The sequence below is a fragment of the Lissotriton helveticus genome, chromosome 3_1, assembly GCF_964261635.1.
Source record: "Lissotriton helveticus chromosome 3_1, aLisHel1.1, whole genome shotgun sequence".
Lineage (NCBI taxonomy): Eukaryota > Metazoa > Chordata > Amphibia > Caudata > Salamandridae > Lissotriton > Lissotriton helveticus.
This window is the reverse complement of record NC_136061.1, coordinates 340,285,126-340,302,326: the sequence shown is the minus strand read 5'-3', so window position 1 is coordinate 340,302,326 and position 17,201 is coordinate 340,285,126. Positions and strand designations below refer to the sequence as shown.

The following is a 17,201-nucleotide window of genomic DNA, read 5'->3' as shown; positions in this document are numbered from 1 at the left end:
GCCTGTAGATTGCCTACTGGGGAATGATTTAGAGCTCTCAGCCTGGGCTGAAGTAGAGCAAGAAACCCATTCTAAAATGGTAAACTTCCATGGTAAGGTTAGTGGGGCAGTGATAGCCACAGCCCCAGTCCAAGATGTCCTCCCTGAACAGGTCAGGAGGGCTGTGCCAGTCACAGCCCAATCTCAGACAACTTCCTTCCCAGAACAGGTTGTAAAGGCTGTGATGGTCACAGCCCACACCCAAACTGAGCCCCCTCCTGAAAAGGTTGGGAGAGTTGTGATGGCCACAGCTCAAACTCAGACAGATGATAGTGTTGTGAAGCCTGAAACTATGGATCACTCCACTCAGACAGAGAGCATTGAGGAGAAAGAGAAATCTCCCTCCCACCAGACTTTAGGAAAAGATCAGCCTCCTCAGGGAACTGATCTGACCCCTTGTGAAGAAACTGCCACAGAGGTAGTCAGGCCTAGCCTGGCAGAACCCCTGATGTCAGTGGACCCTTCCAAGATGGGACCCAGTCTGGAGCAGGTAGCCTGCCCCTCTCTACCCTGCCTCAGTCAGCCCAGGGCTGTAGAGGTCAGGGAGGCCAGTGTTGGACCCCAAAGGGCCCCCTGTCCAAAAGAATTCCCCAATCAGCAGATTAAGGGCACTGAAGCTAGTAGTCCTAGCCAAGTGAAAATACAATCAACTCCTGAGGGATCCCCCTTAAATTTAGTTAGGGACCTCCCACAGATGGACACTGTTGGGCACAGCCAAACCTGGGACCTGAGGGCCCCAAACCTGACCTGTCCCTCCAGTAAGCCAAACAGAGGGACCCAACCTCCAGCTGTAGGTAGCCAGAGGTTGACCCTGAGAGCCCAAAACAACTCAGTCTTGGAAAGAAAGGCCTCTATGGTGGAAAATGATTGGAGGAAGCTGAGCCCAAAATTAGTGGAGCCTCACTTCAGTACTCCATTTCAGCACCAGCCTTTTCCTTTGCCAATACACACCACATGTAGAGATTCCCTATGGTGGAGACCCTCAGATACCCTTAGGGTGAGGGATTGCTTAGTGGACCATGAGATAGGGGGTAACCATGCCAGTGCTGGTACTTCCTTATATGGCCACTCAGGCAATATAGGCTTACCTGGCAAGGATAGCCTTATCTCCTTTCGTTTGGGGGGGGGGGGGGGGGGGGTTATGTAGGAAGGTAGATCCCTGACTATGGTTGCCCCCAACTTTTTGCCTGGTGTTCTGCTGGTTTTCTGACTTAGTTGACCTGGGGCCCTGCTAATCAGGACCCCAGGCCTACTGCTCTCTCTGTAAAATGGATTCCATGTACCTTAGGTACATATCTAAATTGGATACTGAGTCACCTTATCAGTCCCTGTACAGTGTACCTTAGGTACCCAGGGCATAGGTGTACCCAGGGCCTACCAGGGGCTGCAGCATGTATTATGCCACCCCTGGCTGGCCATCCAAATCTGACACAACTGGCTGCTTGACAGCTGGGGCAAGGTGGTGTAATCACCCTTTGCTTTAGATATAGTATACCTATATCTAACCCTAAAAATGGACACACAGATCTCCTATCAGTCACTCCTATGGCAGGCCTTGACAATCCTGAAGGCAGAGTGCTTGGAATCGTGTGAGATGGTGCTCTGGCATGAGCTGAGCCTGTCTGCGGCTTTCGGGATCCATCCCTTAGCCGTTTTCCATGATATCGCATACCATATACTCTTAAGTGCATTATAATCCTCGCGGTTATGTGCCAACTCTGGTATCGCTTTATCAAAACATGTCGAGTAAGGTGTCATACGAATTGGAATACTAACCCCTCGCCAATTCTGGCGACGGGGTTAGCATTCCACCCTTCTAGAGGGACACGACATGCATGTAACCTGTAACCCCGGTTAAAGTTAGACAGAGCCTTAGCTCCACAAAATGGATGCTGCCACCGAGACACAAGTCTGCCCTCCTGCTGCTGGGAGTCCTCCCAGCCCAGGAGGCAAGGACAAAGGGTTTCCTGCCAGGGGCGGTGCCAGCACCGTCCCAGACAGGATTTTGTGTATCCTAGGTAGGCAGGGCTTTAGAGGAAGGTGACTGCAAGTGGCATCCCGGTGCTCACTGTGCATAGGCCGGCTGGAACCAGTTCCAGGGGCACTCCAGCCCCTGATCTGGGGAAAGCCCGCCAAAGGAGAGGGGTGTAACCACCCCCCTCCTAGTCCCACCCATAGGGCAGGACTTAGTCGCGTGCCAGCCCCTTTTTGCAGGATAAATGTAGGAACTGGCCCCCTTCCAAATCAGATCATCTTTGAATCCTGAAACTACTTTCCACGAAAGGAACTCAAGACTTCTTCCCAAGATTCTCCCTTGTGACTAAGGAGTAGTCACCCTGCAGCAGCAGGCACCAACCAAGCATCGCGGTTTGTTGCCAGTCTCTCCTTCGGATCAAGACTGCTCCAGCACGACGAGAACCGGCTTCCCTGGCACCTCTGACCTCAACCTACATCATCAGCCCAGCTGTGATCCGTGGGTGTGACGAGACCTCGAGGGACCGGCCATCTTCAGAACTGCACGATGCTTGTCCAGCACGACTCCCGAGTGACCCTCGACTGAGTGCTTTGGGGTAAGAGAAGCCCCGACCCTGAGCAGCTCCAGCACCGAAGTTCAGCCCCCCTGCATCCACGAGATCTGCGTGGGGCCCTTCTGCTCTTTGCTGCCAACCGCGTTGTCCAGGTCGCTTGCCCGTTGGCTAGTGACCCCTTCACGACGCTCCACGACGACAACTACTGCTGGTCTGGTTGCTCCAGACTAGCCCTTGCTCCCCTCCAACAGAGGAGCACCCTGGACCCTCCTGGTCCACTCAAGACGCCATTTTAGGTCCACCGCGTGGGCCTTGCATTTGCCAAGACTTGTTGCCCAATCCTGGGTCCAGCGACGTCGACAGCAAGAACCTTCGTGGGACAGCTCGCACCTCCATCCTGGTCGCCGACAACGCCTCCTGGTCCGAGAGACTGCAGAGCCCAGCAGCGCCCACTCACCTGGCTGAGGTGACTTCGTCCGGTGCCATCCTGGTGCCCACTCAAATCACTGGCTAGTGATTCAGAACTTGGTCCCCTCTGCTTACAGGTTTCTTCTTCCCTGATCCAGGCTTGGATCACTCCGAACTTTCTTCACTGGCCGCCTGCCAGCAACTCTTCCTTCAGGCTCCTGGATCTTCAACGAGGGTTTCCGACGCAACTTCAACCCTATGCAGCCGCAGCCCCTGGGCTAGGTAACCTGAGTACTCCGGTGCTCCAGCATAGTCCAACACGCTAAGTGTTCGGATCCACTCTTGTTTTCGACCCACCTAGTCGGGTTCGCCCGAGAACAGTAACTTTGCAACTGCTAGCCTCCATAGACTTTTTCCCGCCTTACGCGTGAGAGTTCCCACTCTGCACACGACGTCCACAGGCCTCCTGCATCTAATCCCAGTGTTTAGAATTGTAGGCCTAGCGATTCCTAAGTCTAGAAAAGTATTACTTACCTGCTAGCAAGTTCGCATTCCACTTACTGTGTATATGGTTTTTTCGTGCCCCTAGGGCATTTGTGTAAATTGTGCGACTTAAAGTATTTTCTTAAGAGTTTTGTTATGTGCTTAGCTCCCTGACTCATAAAGAGTTCAGGGTAGACTTGTTATAAATAAATATACGTTTATTTTCATAACAACTTGTGTGGTGTCCTTTCACTTGGTGTTCAAGGGGTAATGTGATGGTAAAACAGCTGGCTTAACACGCCCTCTAGAGTCTTAGACTGCTCGTATCCATGCTACTAGGATAGCTGGTCTATAAGGTTGACTTACAACCAATCATCAATAAGGGTTGTTTGGACTGATACATAGTGATCACTAGAATAGTGAGCACTGCATATCAGGCCAACTTCTCACACCTAAGGTACATGGAATCCATTTTACAGAGAGAGCAGTGGGCCTGGGGTCCTGAATAGCAGGGCCCCAGGTCAACTAAGTCAGAAAACCAGCAAAACACCAGGCAAAAAGTTGGGGGCAACCATAGTCAGGGATCTACCTTCCTACAAAGACGTAGAGGACAGTTATGAAGTGGCTCGAAGGGAGCGCACATCAGATAAGTCAGAACAAGATTCAAGTCCCACGGAGGCATCACGAAAGGAACAGGGAGAAACATATGAGTGATGCCCTTAAAGAACCTATTTACAACTGGGGACTTGAAAAGAGAGGGCTGAACAAGGAGCCTTTAGAAAGCGGAAATGGCAGAGAGGTAGCCTTTTAGAGTGGCCAGAGCAGAGCACTGCTGGGCAATAGAAAGAGGAGAACCTCAGAAAGGGGGGCAGAGAGTGGATCCACAGCCTTTGCTGTGCACCATGCCATAAATTTGTTCCACCTGCAGGCGTATACCGATTTTGCCTGCTAATCAGACCCACAGTCCAGATGCACTCTCTCTAAATTTACACCATGTACTCTAGGTACATACACAATTGGGAATTGGTTCACCTTGTCAGCCCCTGTAGAAGTGTACCCTAGGTACTCACGGAATAGGTGTAACCAAGGCCTACCAGGGGCTGCAGCATGTATTATGCCACCCCTGGCTGGCCACTCAAATAGACAAAACTGGCAGATCATTCAGCTGGGGGCAAGGACGTGTAATCACCCCTTGCTTAGGTATAGTATTCCTATACCTACTTATATATCGACACATAGTAACCTATAAGTCACTCCTATGGCAGGCCTTAACAATCCTGGAGGCAGAGTGCTTGGTTATGTGTGAGATGGTGCTCTAGCATGAGCTGAGCCTGTCTGCAGCTTTCGGAACCATGTCCTTATAGCTGTTCTATGATATTGCCATACCATATACTCTTAAGTGCATTATGAACCTCGCGGTTAAATGCTAACTTTGTTTGGCTTTACCCAAACATGTCATGTAAGGTGTCATACACTTTGGAATACTACCCCCTCGCCAATTCTAGAGGAAGAAGACATGTTGCTGCTGACTATCCCGGTTAACGTTAACCAGAGCCCCAGCGTAACAAAATGGATGCTGCTGCCACCGACACAAGTCTGACCTGCTGCTGCTGGGAGTCCTTCCAGTCACGGAGGTTTGGACAATAGGTTTCCTGCCTGGTGGTGGTGCGAGCACCACCCCAGACAGGACTTTGTGTATTGGGACAGGGAGGGCTGAATAGAATGAGACAGTGCCTGGGGCACACTAGGTGCTCCATGCATACCCCAGTTCAAACAGGTGCTGGGGCACTCTAACCCCAGCTCTGGCGCGAAACTGGACAAAGGAGAGGGGGTGTAACCACCCCCCTTCCTGGTCCCACCCATAGGAGGGACCTAGAGAGTAATCCAGCCCCTTTTAGTTGTAAAAAGGTAGGAGCTGAGTCCTGAGACTTTAGATTAATCCTAAACCGAAACTTGACACAAAACTCTGGACCTTCGACATTATGCTGAAGCTGAAGACTGAAGAATCTCCCTTGTGGCCAAGGAGTGACCAGCCTGAGCAACCAGGCACCATCCAGCAAATCAACGGCTTGGCGTTCCCGCCGGAACCCGAGCACAGAGCCTGACAAGACCCAGACTTCCAGACCTCTCTGACCCGCTCTTCACGACTGCAGCATAGCTGAGATCGTGGAGGCGACGAGACACGTGGAACCGGCCATCTTGGAAAGCCTGCAACTTGCTAACTGTGCAGCTCCTGAGGCCTCCTCGAAGCTGTGCACTGGGGATTGAGAAACCCCGAACCCGAGCTCCAACTGCACCGAAGATCAGCCCTCCACACTCCACGAGTTCTGCGTGTGGCCCTTCTGCTTGTGTTCTGCTCGACGCGTTGTCCGGTTGCTGGCCCGTTGGCTAGTAGCCTCTGTGACGACAATCCTTTTGAATCACATCGCTGGTCTGGTTGCTCCAGACTGGCCCTTGCTTCCCTGCAAAGGTGAAGCACCTCAAACCTTGCTGGTCTCTTTGTTGTATCCTACGTGGGTTGCCTTTGCCAAGGCTTGTTGACTCCAATCCGGAAGTCGACCCCCTCCATCTGCGAGAACCTTCGTGGGACAGCTCGTCTCCAGCACCTGGTCGTCCTCGACGCCTCCTGGTCCACGTGGTTGCAAAGACAAGCTTCAAGACAGCACCTGATTGCTCCTCGACGTCGTCTGGTTCCTTCCTGGTTCCACCCGGTCACTGGCTAGTGACCCAGACTCTGTCCCCTCTGCTTTCCGGTCCTCTTCATCCTCGATCCACCCTTGGATCCACCCGGACATGGTCGCCTGCAGTCTTCCTCCTGGTCGCCTGCAGCATCTTTCTTCAAAGGCTCCATAGGATTCAACAACGAAACCAGACACATCTTCACACCTATGCACCCGCCGTCAGTGGGTGAGGTAACGAGAGTACTTCGGTGCTCCCAAGGGTATTGACTATCCAAGTGTCTAGGTTTTTAGTTGTTTCCTCCTAGCTAAACTGGAAGTGTCCTAAATCCTTCTAAATCTAACTTCTAAGTTCCCATTGACTTTACATTGACTCCCGCGTGTGTGTAAAGACACTGCACGCGCCGCCTGTTGGCCTCCTACTTCTAAACTAAGGTTCAGATAGTGTAGCCCCAGCGATTCCCTAGGCCCTTCCTTTTCTCATCACGTGGTACTTATACCACTTTCTTAATATATGGATGGCTTCGCCCCTAGGGTCTAACCGTAAATTGTGCAACTTAACGTATTCTGACTAAGTATCTTGTTAAGTGCTTTGGCCTCTGATCTCATAAAAAGTTCTGAGGAGTGTGTTAGTAAATAAATACATATATATCCTGTGTGGTGTCCTTTCATTTGATATTCAAGGGGTAAAACAGCTGGCTTTACACGCCCTCAAGAGTCTTTTAGCCTAAGACTGTTCTGTCCACGCTACCACTAGGATAACTGGTCTATAAGGTTAACTTACAACCATCACCATAAGGGTTGTTTGGACTGGTGCAAGGTGATCACTAGAACAGTGATCATCATATACCAGGCCAACTTCTCACAATGTGGAGCCGGGACTCCGCCGGAGACCAGAGGCCTCTGATCTCCGCCTCTCCCTTGAGGTACGCGTCAGTCACAACTACGTGCTCCGGTTGGGTGAAGGGAGAGGGATCTGCCGCTGACCCAATCGTGGCCCATTAGCCACCACTGCAACTGTCTTGCAGTGCCCTCCGAGATCAAGACATGGTTGGACAAGTTGCCCTGATGCTGGGCCCACTGAAACTTCAGGTCCCACTGCAGAGCCCGCATCTGCCACCTGGCTTGATGCACCAGAAGGATGCAGGAGGACATCAGCCCCAGAGGCCGCAGCGTCAACCTGACGGAGACTCGGGAAAAAGGCTGGAAGATCGGAATCAGAGCCTGAATATCCCGAACCCGCTGCTCGGGAGGATAAACTCGAAACTGCGCAGAGTCTAGAACCGCTCCGATGAAGAGGAGCTTCTGAGAGGGGCATAGGTGTGACTTCGGCACAATGATGGAGAACCCCAGCAGGTGCCGGAGGTCGGCCGTAGTCTGGAGGTGGCTGACGACTGTCTGGGGCGAGCCCGCCTTCAACAACCAGTCGTCGAGATAGGGGAAGACTGATACCCCTAAACTGCGCAGATGAGCTGCGACCACCGCCATCACTTTCGTGAACACCCGAGGGGTGCTGGTAAGGCCGAAGGGGAGCACGGTAAACTGAAAGTGCTCGTGGCCCACCGTGAACCGCAGGTAGCGCCGGTAGGACAGGGATGTGAAAATAAGCGTCCTGCAAGTCCAACGCTACCATCCAGTCTCCCGGGTCTAGGGCAGCTAAGACCTGAGCCAGAGTCAGCATCTTGAACTTCCGGAGGAAGCTGTTGACGTTCCGCAGGTCCAAGATAGGGCGTAGGCCCCCTTTGCCCTTCTTGGGAACCAGAAAGTAGTGGGAGTAACAACCACACCCTACTTCTGGTCCAGGAATGTGCTCGATGGCCCCCTTGGCCAAGAGGGCCGTAACTTCCTCTTGCAGAAGTTGCAAGTGATCCCCCAACACGCGGTGGTATTGCGGTGGCATGGCTGGAGGGGTCGCCTCGAGGGGGAGGGAGTAGCCCCTTCGGACGATTTGCAGCACCCACCTGTCCGATGTGATGTCGTGCCAGTGGAGGAGGTGATGGCGAACCCTGCCCCCCACTGGCGTTCAATGGACCTGAAAGCTCTGACTAGGAAGGCATTGAGGCGGATACTGCGGGGGTCGTTGTCCCTTGGCACCGCCACGGCGGTTACCACGTGCGCCACCGCGCTGGATGTTAGTCTGCGGCCCGTGGCTGGCAGGACGTGTGGGGGTGCCCCTTCCTTTGCCACGAAATGCAGCAGTTTGCTGGCGCGTGGCCGACAGGCCCAAGGAATTGGCCATAGCCCTGGAGTCCTTAAAGCGCTCAAACGCACTGTCTGCCTTGTCGCCAAAGAGGCGACGGTCATCAAACGGCATTTCCATAAGGGTGTTATGGACATCAGCCGAAAAATTGGCGGACCTCAGCCAGGCGTGGCGGCGAACCGCCACCGTCGTTGCAATCGCCCTGCCTAGCGAGTCAGTGGTATCCAGCCCACATCGAATGGAATATCGTGCCGCATCTCGCCCCTCCGCAAGGGCTTGGGCGAGTTTAACCCAGGCCTCCTCCGGGCATTGTGGCAGCATGTCCGCGACCGTGTCCCACAGAGATTGGGTACAACGGCCTAAAAGGCAAGCGGTGTTGACCGACCGCAACCCCAAACTAAGTGAGGAGAACATTTTTTTCGTACTGTTCATACCTTTTGGATTCCCGATCAGGGGGAGCTGTCGGGAATGCGGTCTGGGAATGAGAGGGCTGAATAACCAGGCTCTTGGGGTTGGGGTGGGTGGACAGGAAACAAGGGTCGCCCGGGGCCGGGCTTTGGCGCCCAAGTGCCCAAAAGAACGTCAGTTAAGGCCTCATTGAACGGCAGTAGAGGCTCCGAAGAGCTTGCCTGCGGTATGAGTTCCTCAGTGAGGAGGTTAGTCCTCACGGCCACGACGGGGAGCTCAAGAGACAAGGTCTTGGCTGCCCTCGTCAACACCACACTGTAGGCAGCCCCCTCCTCCGTAGCCACAGTAGGAGAGGAGAAAAATAAAGTGTAGGGAAGTGTCCAAACAATTGTCAGGATCTGTCAAGCTCTACGAAGCTCTATGACCTTTTCCCAGTACCTTCCCTGGCCTTGTGTACCTTGCTGAATTGATCTATGTCTTTTTGGACTATACTATTTGTGTGCTTATACCATTTTTGCCTTATTACTGCACCTTTGTTCTCTGGTAACAAACGCATGCCATATTTTCCTTCTGATTCGGGCCAATGCTTGTTTTTTGTTAGATGTTGCTAAAGACCTTTTGTTCCTTCGCAGCCACCATAGTTGCTCTTGGGTCTATAAAAAGGACCACACCCTTGGAACCGTGCGGATTATTCTGGAGAGTTCTTCAGAAGCCTTCGTCTTTCCTCCTCTGCTTCCTGAGGCTCCGGTCATCCTTCGAGGACTTGGTTTCCAGTTTCCTGATATTTGGTGGTTTCCAACCACAGAGTTTCGCTAGAAGACGCCGCAGGTAGGATCCATCCTATTTCCTTTCGCCCGCATCATGGAAGAAACCTTTTGACCTGCGTGTCTTGGCGCAGGCCCGATTCCAGACCTTCATTTGGCGTGTTTTGGTGCAATTAATCATTTCCTTGCTAACGCTTGGTTTGGAACGGATTTCTTTCAGCTGAAAGCTCCGAGTTTCATCATAATTCATGTTTGAACTGTCAAAGATGTACAAAGCAGATGAAACATTACAGATTGCTCTTTAGTGAGAAATTACTGAGTAATACAACTGAGAACTCGATATTGTGAATACTTTTATTTTGAGGTTTCTTTTGGCAAAAAACGAATCTTTAGTTAATTAATATTTCCTTTAGACACAATCTTTGCAGACAGTGTGTGTTAGGCAGAGGTTAATTATACGAGAAGTACCTTTGTGACAAACAGCTCTAACCAGGAAAAAGCATTCTTTTGGGTTCTTTAGGCATTCAGATTCATTGGAAATACAAATGAATGTTGTTACTTGATGTTATTTAGTTACATAAATCTATGTAGTAGATCTGAATTGTAAGAGTCTACTCTAAATGCCTTTTCCTCTTATATTCTGAATTGAAGAATATCACCAAGGAGAAGAACTTATTATTTCTATGTGTAACCAAGAACTTTTATTTCAGGTATTCAGGGATTTAGTGTCAAGAGTCCAACTTAGTCTCTACAGTAGATCCACGTTCCTGTGTTCCGTTTTTTTTGTGTTTATCTCGTTCCAGATCTCCCTCCCCGCAGTACCCTCCCTTACCACCCCTCGTCTAGCCACTTCGATCCTCTGCGGAACTCTTAGTGCAGAGTCGGAGCTGCTGGAAGGTGGGCTTTTGGGTACTGCTCCTGAGGAACAAAAAAACTGCGAACCTTTATATTAGGTTCCTGACAACAATGGCCTCCCCTAGTTCACCTGCCCAGTCCTGAAAAGACTGGCACTCCTGTGCCAGAGGGTCTTCAGACCCATTTCAATCCGCCTCGTACACCATCTCCTGGTACTCAGGTTCAAATGATGGGGCCGGATCATAGAAGTATTGCACTTCTCTCGACGTCGAATGCGGCGTCAATCGACGCCGATCCAACGGCGGAACCGGATCGGGGGGGGGAGGGGGGGGAGAGAGGAGGAATTGGGGACAATGTTGTCTGGGGACGGCGTCGAGGGAGACACCCTAGGATCGACACCGGCAGAGGGGTCGTTAGGTCGACCAGCGGCGACCCGGATCCGACGGGGCCCTGCGGCGTCGGGACCGAAGTCGCCGACGGTGACTAAGCACCCGACGGCGCCGAAGCACCCGGCCCGCTTGGGCTCCCAGTCGGGACCGCTGGGCCGAAAGGTGCCGCGGAACCCGACAGAGGAGTGAGCGACCTAATGGCCATGAGGAAGGCATCGATCTCCTCCGGCGGCGCGTTCTGCCCAGGGACCAGCGGGTTTGGAGCAGGCAGCGACGTCTGCGGCTCTGGCGGAGCCGCATGGGCGGTGTCGCCCGAACCCCCGGCCTTGTCGCACGAGCGTCGGGGGAGTCAGAAGAGCGGTGTCGCTTCTTCGACTTCTTGTGCCTCTTACCTAAGGACTTGGAGCCCGACGAGTGGTGCCGAAACGCCGAGCTGTGATGACTCCGGCCACGTGAACGGTCCCTCGACCTCCTCCTGGACCTCGAGCGGCGTGAGGCCGACTGCCGGAGCTCGAGGCGCTTACTGGACAGCTTGTCATCGTGGTCGGCCCCAAAGCAATACAGGCACCGGCGATGGGGGTCGGTAACCGACATCAGTCGGTTGCAGTTGGCACAGGGTTTGAACCCGGGCATCCCTACCGGCACCGATGGAGTCGTTCGACTCGAAAAACAGATCAAAAAGGATTGAAAAAGTTTTGTCAAAAAATGACCAAAGGGTACCACTTTTTCCGGATCGGCGCTTGCTGGTGCGGAAAAAAGAAGAACTGGCGACACTGCGCAAGGGCGGCGTCTAAGTACTCCGGCGACGTCATCCCGGCGCCAATGATGGACGCACCGCCGCAGAGGACACCTGCCGACGCGCAGGGGTTCTGCTACGCAAAAATTTCTGGATCCAGAAACTAAGGTAAGGAATCTAATAATAACCTGTATCTTTCAGATTACATGTGAGGTTACAAATCGTATATGGTTCAAATGGACCACTTCATCAGGGAAGGCATAAAAAAAATAAGCTTTCTGAAAGTTACATCTAAGATTTTCATTTAACAAACATTCTGTTGTTGTAGGACAGCAGGCACAGAAAACACCACATTAGATGAGTTTGCAGTCTTCCACTAATACTAGAAAGACTGTATAGTATTAATCAGTTGTAACCGATGAACAAATGGTCCCTTTGAACCATTATTTATCACATATGGAGCATAAATTAAGACTTGCTGTGGGTAGAAACACCTACACAGATGTGATCAGCTAGCGTGATCAGTCGGTGAGTTTTCGGCACCTGTCCAACACCTTCAACCTGGGAGCTTGGAGGAGGCTGAGGGGAAGGGGATTGTTGTGCACGAAAACGATTAATCTGGCCTTCATACTGTCGAGTGGGCTCTGGTGCTACACAGAGAGAAGACAAAAGACAACTATTAGCTTACGGGTTGTTACAGAGTATGAATTACAATAAATATTCTATAAAACAATTTGAGAGAATGGTAAAAACTTATAGAGAAAGTCTCAAACATGACAGAAAGTTACAATAGAGGAAGATATTCAGTCTCAACCCCGTCTCATGAAACATTACAAAATGTGGTCTGTCTTGTCTTCACCCTCAAAAAGAAAAAGATACATACCTTGAATAACTTGCCTCAAAGGGACCATGTTCTACGTGTATCTTCAGCTTGGTAACTGGTTTTCCGTCTCTGCTCCCCGTGCTAGCCTGTCTACCTCAATAATGGGGTAGCCTTCCCCCTTAGTGTGACACATCTGCCCTTGAAAGGCGGCTTCACCTTTGGAGCCTGCCTTGTGGGGCTAACGCACAATTTACTACTTGTGTAAAGATATATCTGTAAGAGACATTAGGTAGTGATAGATTCCTTACCTTATAATATCCCCAGGCGTCAGACTGGATCTGGAAAGTTTTATTTAGCAGTACGCTTGCTCTACAGTAGGTGGCATCCTGCGGATGCACGTCGGTCGCTGGCGTCGTATGTGCCGAGATGACGTCACAGAGACTACTTAGGCGCCACCCATGCGCGCTGTCAGTTCTGTACACGACTTTCCGCACCAGGAACGCAGAGCCATGCAAGAAACTGACCACTGGTGCATTGAAACTAGGGCTCAGAAAGGGATGAACTTAACCCTAGTAATCAGTTCGCAGAATGGGGACGATGGGTGGGGCGGTAAGTAATCTAGCACTAACTAATATCTCTTACAGATATATCGTTACACAAGTAGTAACTTGTGCATCTGAAAGAGACACGTTAGTGATAGATTCCTTAACTTAGAATAGATACCCTAGCAATACCAACCCCGGAGGTGGGTCTGTGAACGAGATTACACCAGAAAGTCACGGAGAACAGAACGGTCAAAGAAGCCGTCTCTCCGGACTTGACTGTCAAGGCACTAATGCGTGGTAAATGTGTGCAGCGATGCCCACGTAGCTGCCTGACAAATGTCCTGCAAGGGAACACCGCGTCCCAAGGCTGCCGCTCCCTGATGGAATGGGAACGCAACCCCACAGGAGGCTCCTTCTTAGCCAATGAGTAACATGCTTTGATGCACAGAACGACCCACCAAGAGAAGGTCCGCCTGTGCACGGCCCGATGGTTTTTGGCACCCACATAGCCAACAAAGAACTGGTCATCCACCAGGAACTTTTGTGTGTGGCTCAGGTAGAAGGAGAGCGCATGTTTTGGGTCCAGATGGTGGAGCCTCTCTTCTTCTCTGGAAGGATGCGGAGGCTGAAAGAAGGTGGGCAAGGTAATAGTCTGCCCGATGTGGAAGGGTGTGACAACCTTCAGCAAGAAAGGAAGAACCACCTTGTCCGGATGGACAGAAAGGAAAGGAGGTTTAGAAGAAAGAGCCTGGAGCTCACTCACTCTTCTGGCAGAAGTGATAGCAACCAGGAATGCAGTCTTTAAGGTTAGAAGACACAGAGGACAGTTAAGAAGGAGCTCAAAGGGAGCGCACATCAGATACGCCAAGACAAGGTTTAAGTCCCATTGAGGCATGATGAACAGCACAGAAGGAAAAGTGTGCGTATTGCCTTTCAGAAAACGGCTAACAACCGGGGACTTAAAAAGAGAAGGCTGATCTGGAAGCCATAGAAAGGCAGAGATGGCAGAAAGATAATCTTTGATAGTGCCCAGAGCAGAGCCCTGCTGGGCAAAGGAAAGAAGGAACAGAAGGACTTCAGAAAGACGGACAGAAAGGGGATCCACAGACTTGGCTTGCACCATGCCACAAACTTGTTCCACCTGCAGGCATACACCATTTTCGTGGAGGGACGCCTGGCTGCCAGACTGACATCACAGACTTCGGGAGGAAGGTCAAAAGCTGTCAACTGTTGCCGCTCAATCTCCACTCATGGAGGTGGAGGCTGGACATGTTCCGGTGTAGGACTGTCCCCTGCTGCTGCGTCATAAGATCCTCCCTAAGAGGCAGTCGGATTGGGGGATCGATCGCCATGTTGAGTAGCTCATGATACCAGTATCTTCGTGCCCAGTCCGGAGCCACAAGGATGACTTGGGCCCGGTCACGCCAAATCTTCTCCAGCACTTTGGGCAGAAGTGATATAGGCGGAAAGACGTACAACAGACTGCAGCTCCACTCGTGACGAAAAGCGTCGCAGGGCGAGTGCCGCCTTGTAAATTCCAATGCCAAAACTGATGACATTGTGTGTTCTCTTCGGTGGCGAATAGATCTATCCAAGGCTCTCCCCATTGCTGAAAGAGACCTTGCGCCACGCCTGAGTTCAGACGCCATTTGTGATCCATCAAGCAATTGCGGCTGAGTTGGTCCGCCCTGGCGTTCAGAGAACCTGCCAGGTGTTGAACCACCAAGATATTGCCTTGATGTTCCAGCCATGTTCATTGGCGCAGAGCATCCTGACATAGGGTCCACGACCCCACCCCGCCTTGTTTGTTGCAATGCCACATGGAGGTGGTGTTGTCCGTGAACACCTGCACCACACTTCCCCGGGCAGAGGGAAGGGATGCCTTCAGTGCAAGTTGGATTGCCCGAAGCTCCAAAAGATTGATATGGAGCCGGGACTTCGCCGGAGACCAGAGGCCTCTGATCTCTGCCTCTCTCAAGTGGCCTCCCCATTCCAGGAGGGACGCATCCGTCACCACTGTGTGCTCCGGTTGGGGAAAGGAGAGTGTTGTGCAGTGCCCTTCGAGATCTGGACGTGATCGGACAGGTTGCCCTGATGCTGTGTCCACTGTAACTTCAGGTCCCACCGCAGAGCCCGCATATGCCATCTGGCATGTTGCACTAGCAGGATGCAGGAGGCCATCAGGCCCAGGAGCCGGAAGGTCATCCTGACCGAAACCTGGGATAGAGGCTGAAAGATCGGATTCATAGCCTGAATATCCTGGGCTCGCTGCTCGGGAAGATAAACCTGAAACCGCTTCGAATCCAGAACCGCTCCAATAAAGGAGAGCTTCTGAGAAAGACTCAGGTGCAACTTCGGCACGTTGATGGAAAACCCCAGCAAATACAGGAGGTAGGCCGTTGTCTGGAGGTGGGTGACAACTGCCTGGGGCGAGCCTGCCTTCAACAACCAGTCGTCGAGGTAGGGGAAGACTGACACCCCTGACCTGCGCAGATGAGCTGCGACCACCGCCATCACTTTCGCGAACACCCGAGGAGCACTGGTAAGGCCGAATGGGGAGCATGGCAAACTGAAAATGCGTCCAGCAAGTCCAACTTACCATCCAGTCTCCAGGGTCGAGGGCAGCAAAACCTGAACCAGAGCCAACATCTTGAACCTCTCCTTCCGGAGGAAGCGATTGACATTTCTGAGGTCCAAGATGGACATTCCTGAGGTCCAAGATGGGGCGCAAGCCCCCCTTGTCCTTCTTGTGGACCAAAAAGTAGTGGGAATAACAAACACGTCCAGGAACGCACTTGACGTGCCCAACGAGTCAGCAGTGTCCAAACCACACTGAATGGCGAACTTAGCCGCATCATTACCCTCAGCAACCGCTTGTGAAATTACAGCCTAAACTTCCTCAGGACACTGAGGCAGCACCTGAGCCACGGTATCCCATACCGCATGGGAGTAGCGGCCTAATAAGGAGGCTGTGTTCACCGACCGCAGCCCCAAGTTGGCCGAGGAGAACAACCGCTTCCCGAACTGTTCCAGCTTCTTAGAGTCCTTATGCGGCAGAGCCATGGGAAAAGCACTCTGCGACGTCGAGGCTTGGATAACCAGACTCTCAGGCGTCGGGTGGGTGGTGAGTACGGCAGGGTCACCAGGCGCCGGGCAGAGACTCCTGGTGACATTCTTCTCCACAGGGGCCCCTGTGGCCAGTAGCGACCAAGTACCCAACAGGACGTTGGTGAGGGCGTCATTGAAGGGAAGCAGTGTCTCCGACGAGGTAGATGCTATCTGGAGCACCTCGGTGAGGAGGTTGGTCTTGAGGGCCACAGTAGGAAGGTCTAGGTTGAGGACCTCAACAGCCCAACGGAGCACCATCATGTAGGAGCGCCCTCCTCCATCGTAGGCAGAAGAGAGGCAAACCCCTGGTCAGAAGAGACATCGAGGTCGCCTGCATCCTCCAGATTGTCCACCCAGTCCTGCTCGGAGTCACACTGATGGGCAAGAGGGTCCTCGGTCCCCTCCCAATCATCGTCCACCTTAGTTGCCGGAGGAGTTGGCCGCGGTGGCGGAACCAGAGCAGTGATGAACGGCGCAGTGAATGGCGCCAACCGGGGCAGTCTCCCAATGCGGATCCCATGCAGGAATAAAATGGTCCTGGAACCGGGGCAAGGGCAGAATGAACGGCACCCACTGCGGCGCCGACGGCGGAGCTGAGGGCGCAGTGCCCGACTCCGTATTGCCGGGGCCTGAGCCAACGACATAGGATCCTGTGGCGCCGAAGCTGGATCCACCGGCGGAGCCGACGGGCCAACAGGATCTGGACACAGGACCGCGGGGCCCGAAGGCGCACCGGCGGGAGCCCGAGGCCTAAAAAGGCGGTCCATGGTGGCAAGAAACTCTTGCACCTATTCGGGAGTCACCGACGGACCCGGGAAAGGTGGGTAGGCCGCGGGGCTCCAAGGGAGCCACAGGGGCAGAACCCCTGTACCCCTCGTCCACATCCGAGGACCGACGGGGGACATCGGAGAGCGAAAACGCTTCTTCGACTTCTTTTTATGTCGTCGCTTACCGGAATCCAAGGGCGAAGACTTGGAGCCCGAGGAGTGAGTACTGCAGCCCCGCGAGCGGTCCCTGGACTCTGAGCGTCGTCGGGACAAGTGCCGGACCTCCAGCAGCTTCCTGCGCCGCTCCCTCAAGGCCTTCGGGCCATAGCCCGACAGTCCCGGGAGTCGTGGTCGGTCTCCAGGCAGTAGAGGCAAACATCATGGGGGTCCGCCACCGACATATTGCGACAGCAGGCCCAACAGGACTTAAAGCTAGGCATCCCTACCTGCACCAGGAGAAAAAAGGGGAG

General features: G+C 52.8%; 1 protein-coding gene across 15 annotated transcripts in view; it reads right to left on the bottom strand.

Moving 5' to 3' along the window:
- The window catches only part of NCOR1 (nuclear receptor corepressor 1), a 1,934,049-nt gene that overhangs the window by 169,680 nt on the left and 1,747,168 nt on the right, over positions 1–17,201 (bottom strand). For all 15 annotated transcript variants that reach the window (XM_078679968.1, XM_078679976.1, XM_078679969.1 and 12 more), the window contains one exon: positions 11,987–12,138. In XM_078679968.1, coding sequence (XP_078536094.1) covers positions 11,987–12,138 — 152 coding nt within the window. The remainder of the gene's footprint in view (positions 1–11,986; positions 12,139–17,201) is intronic.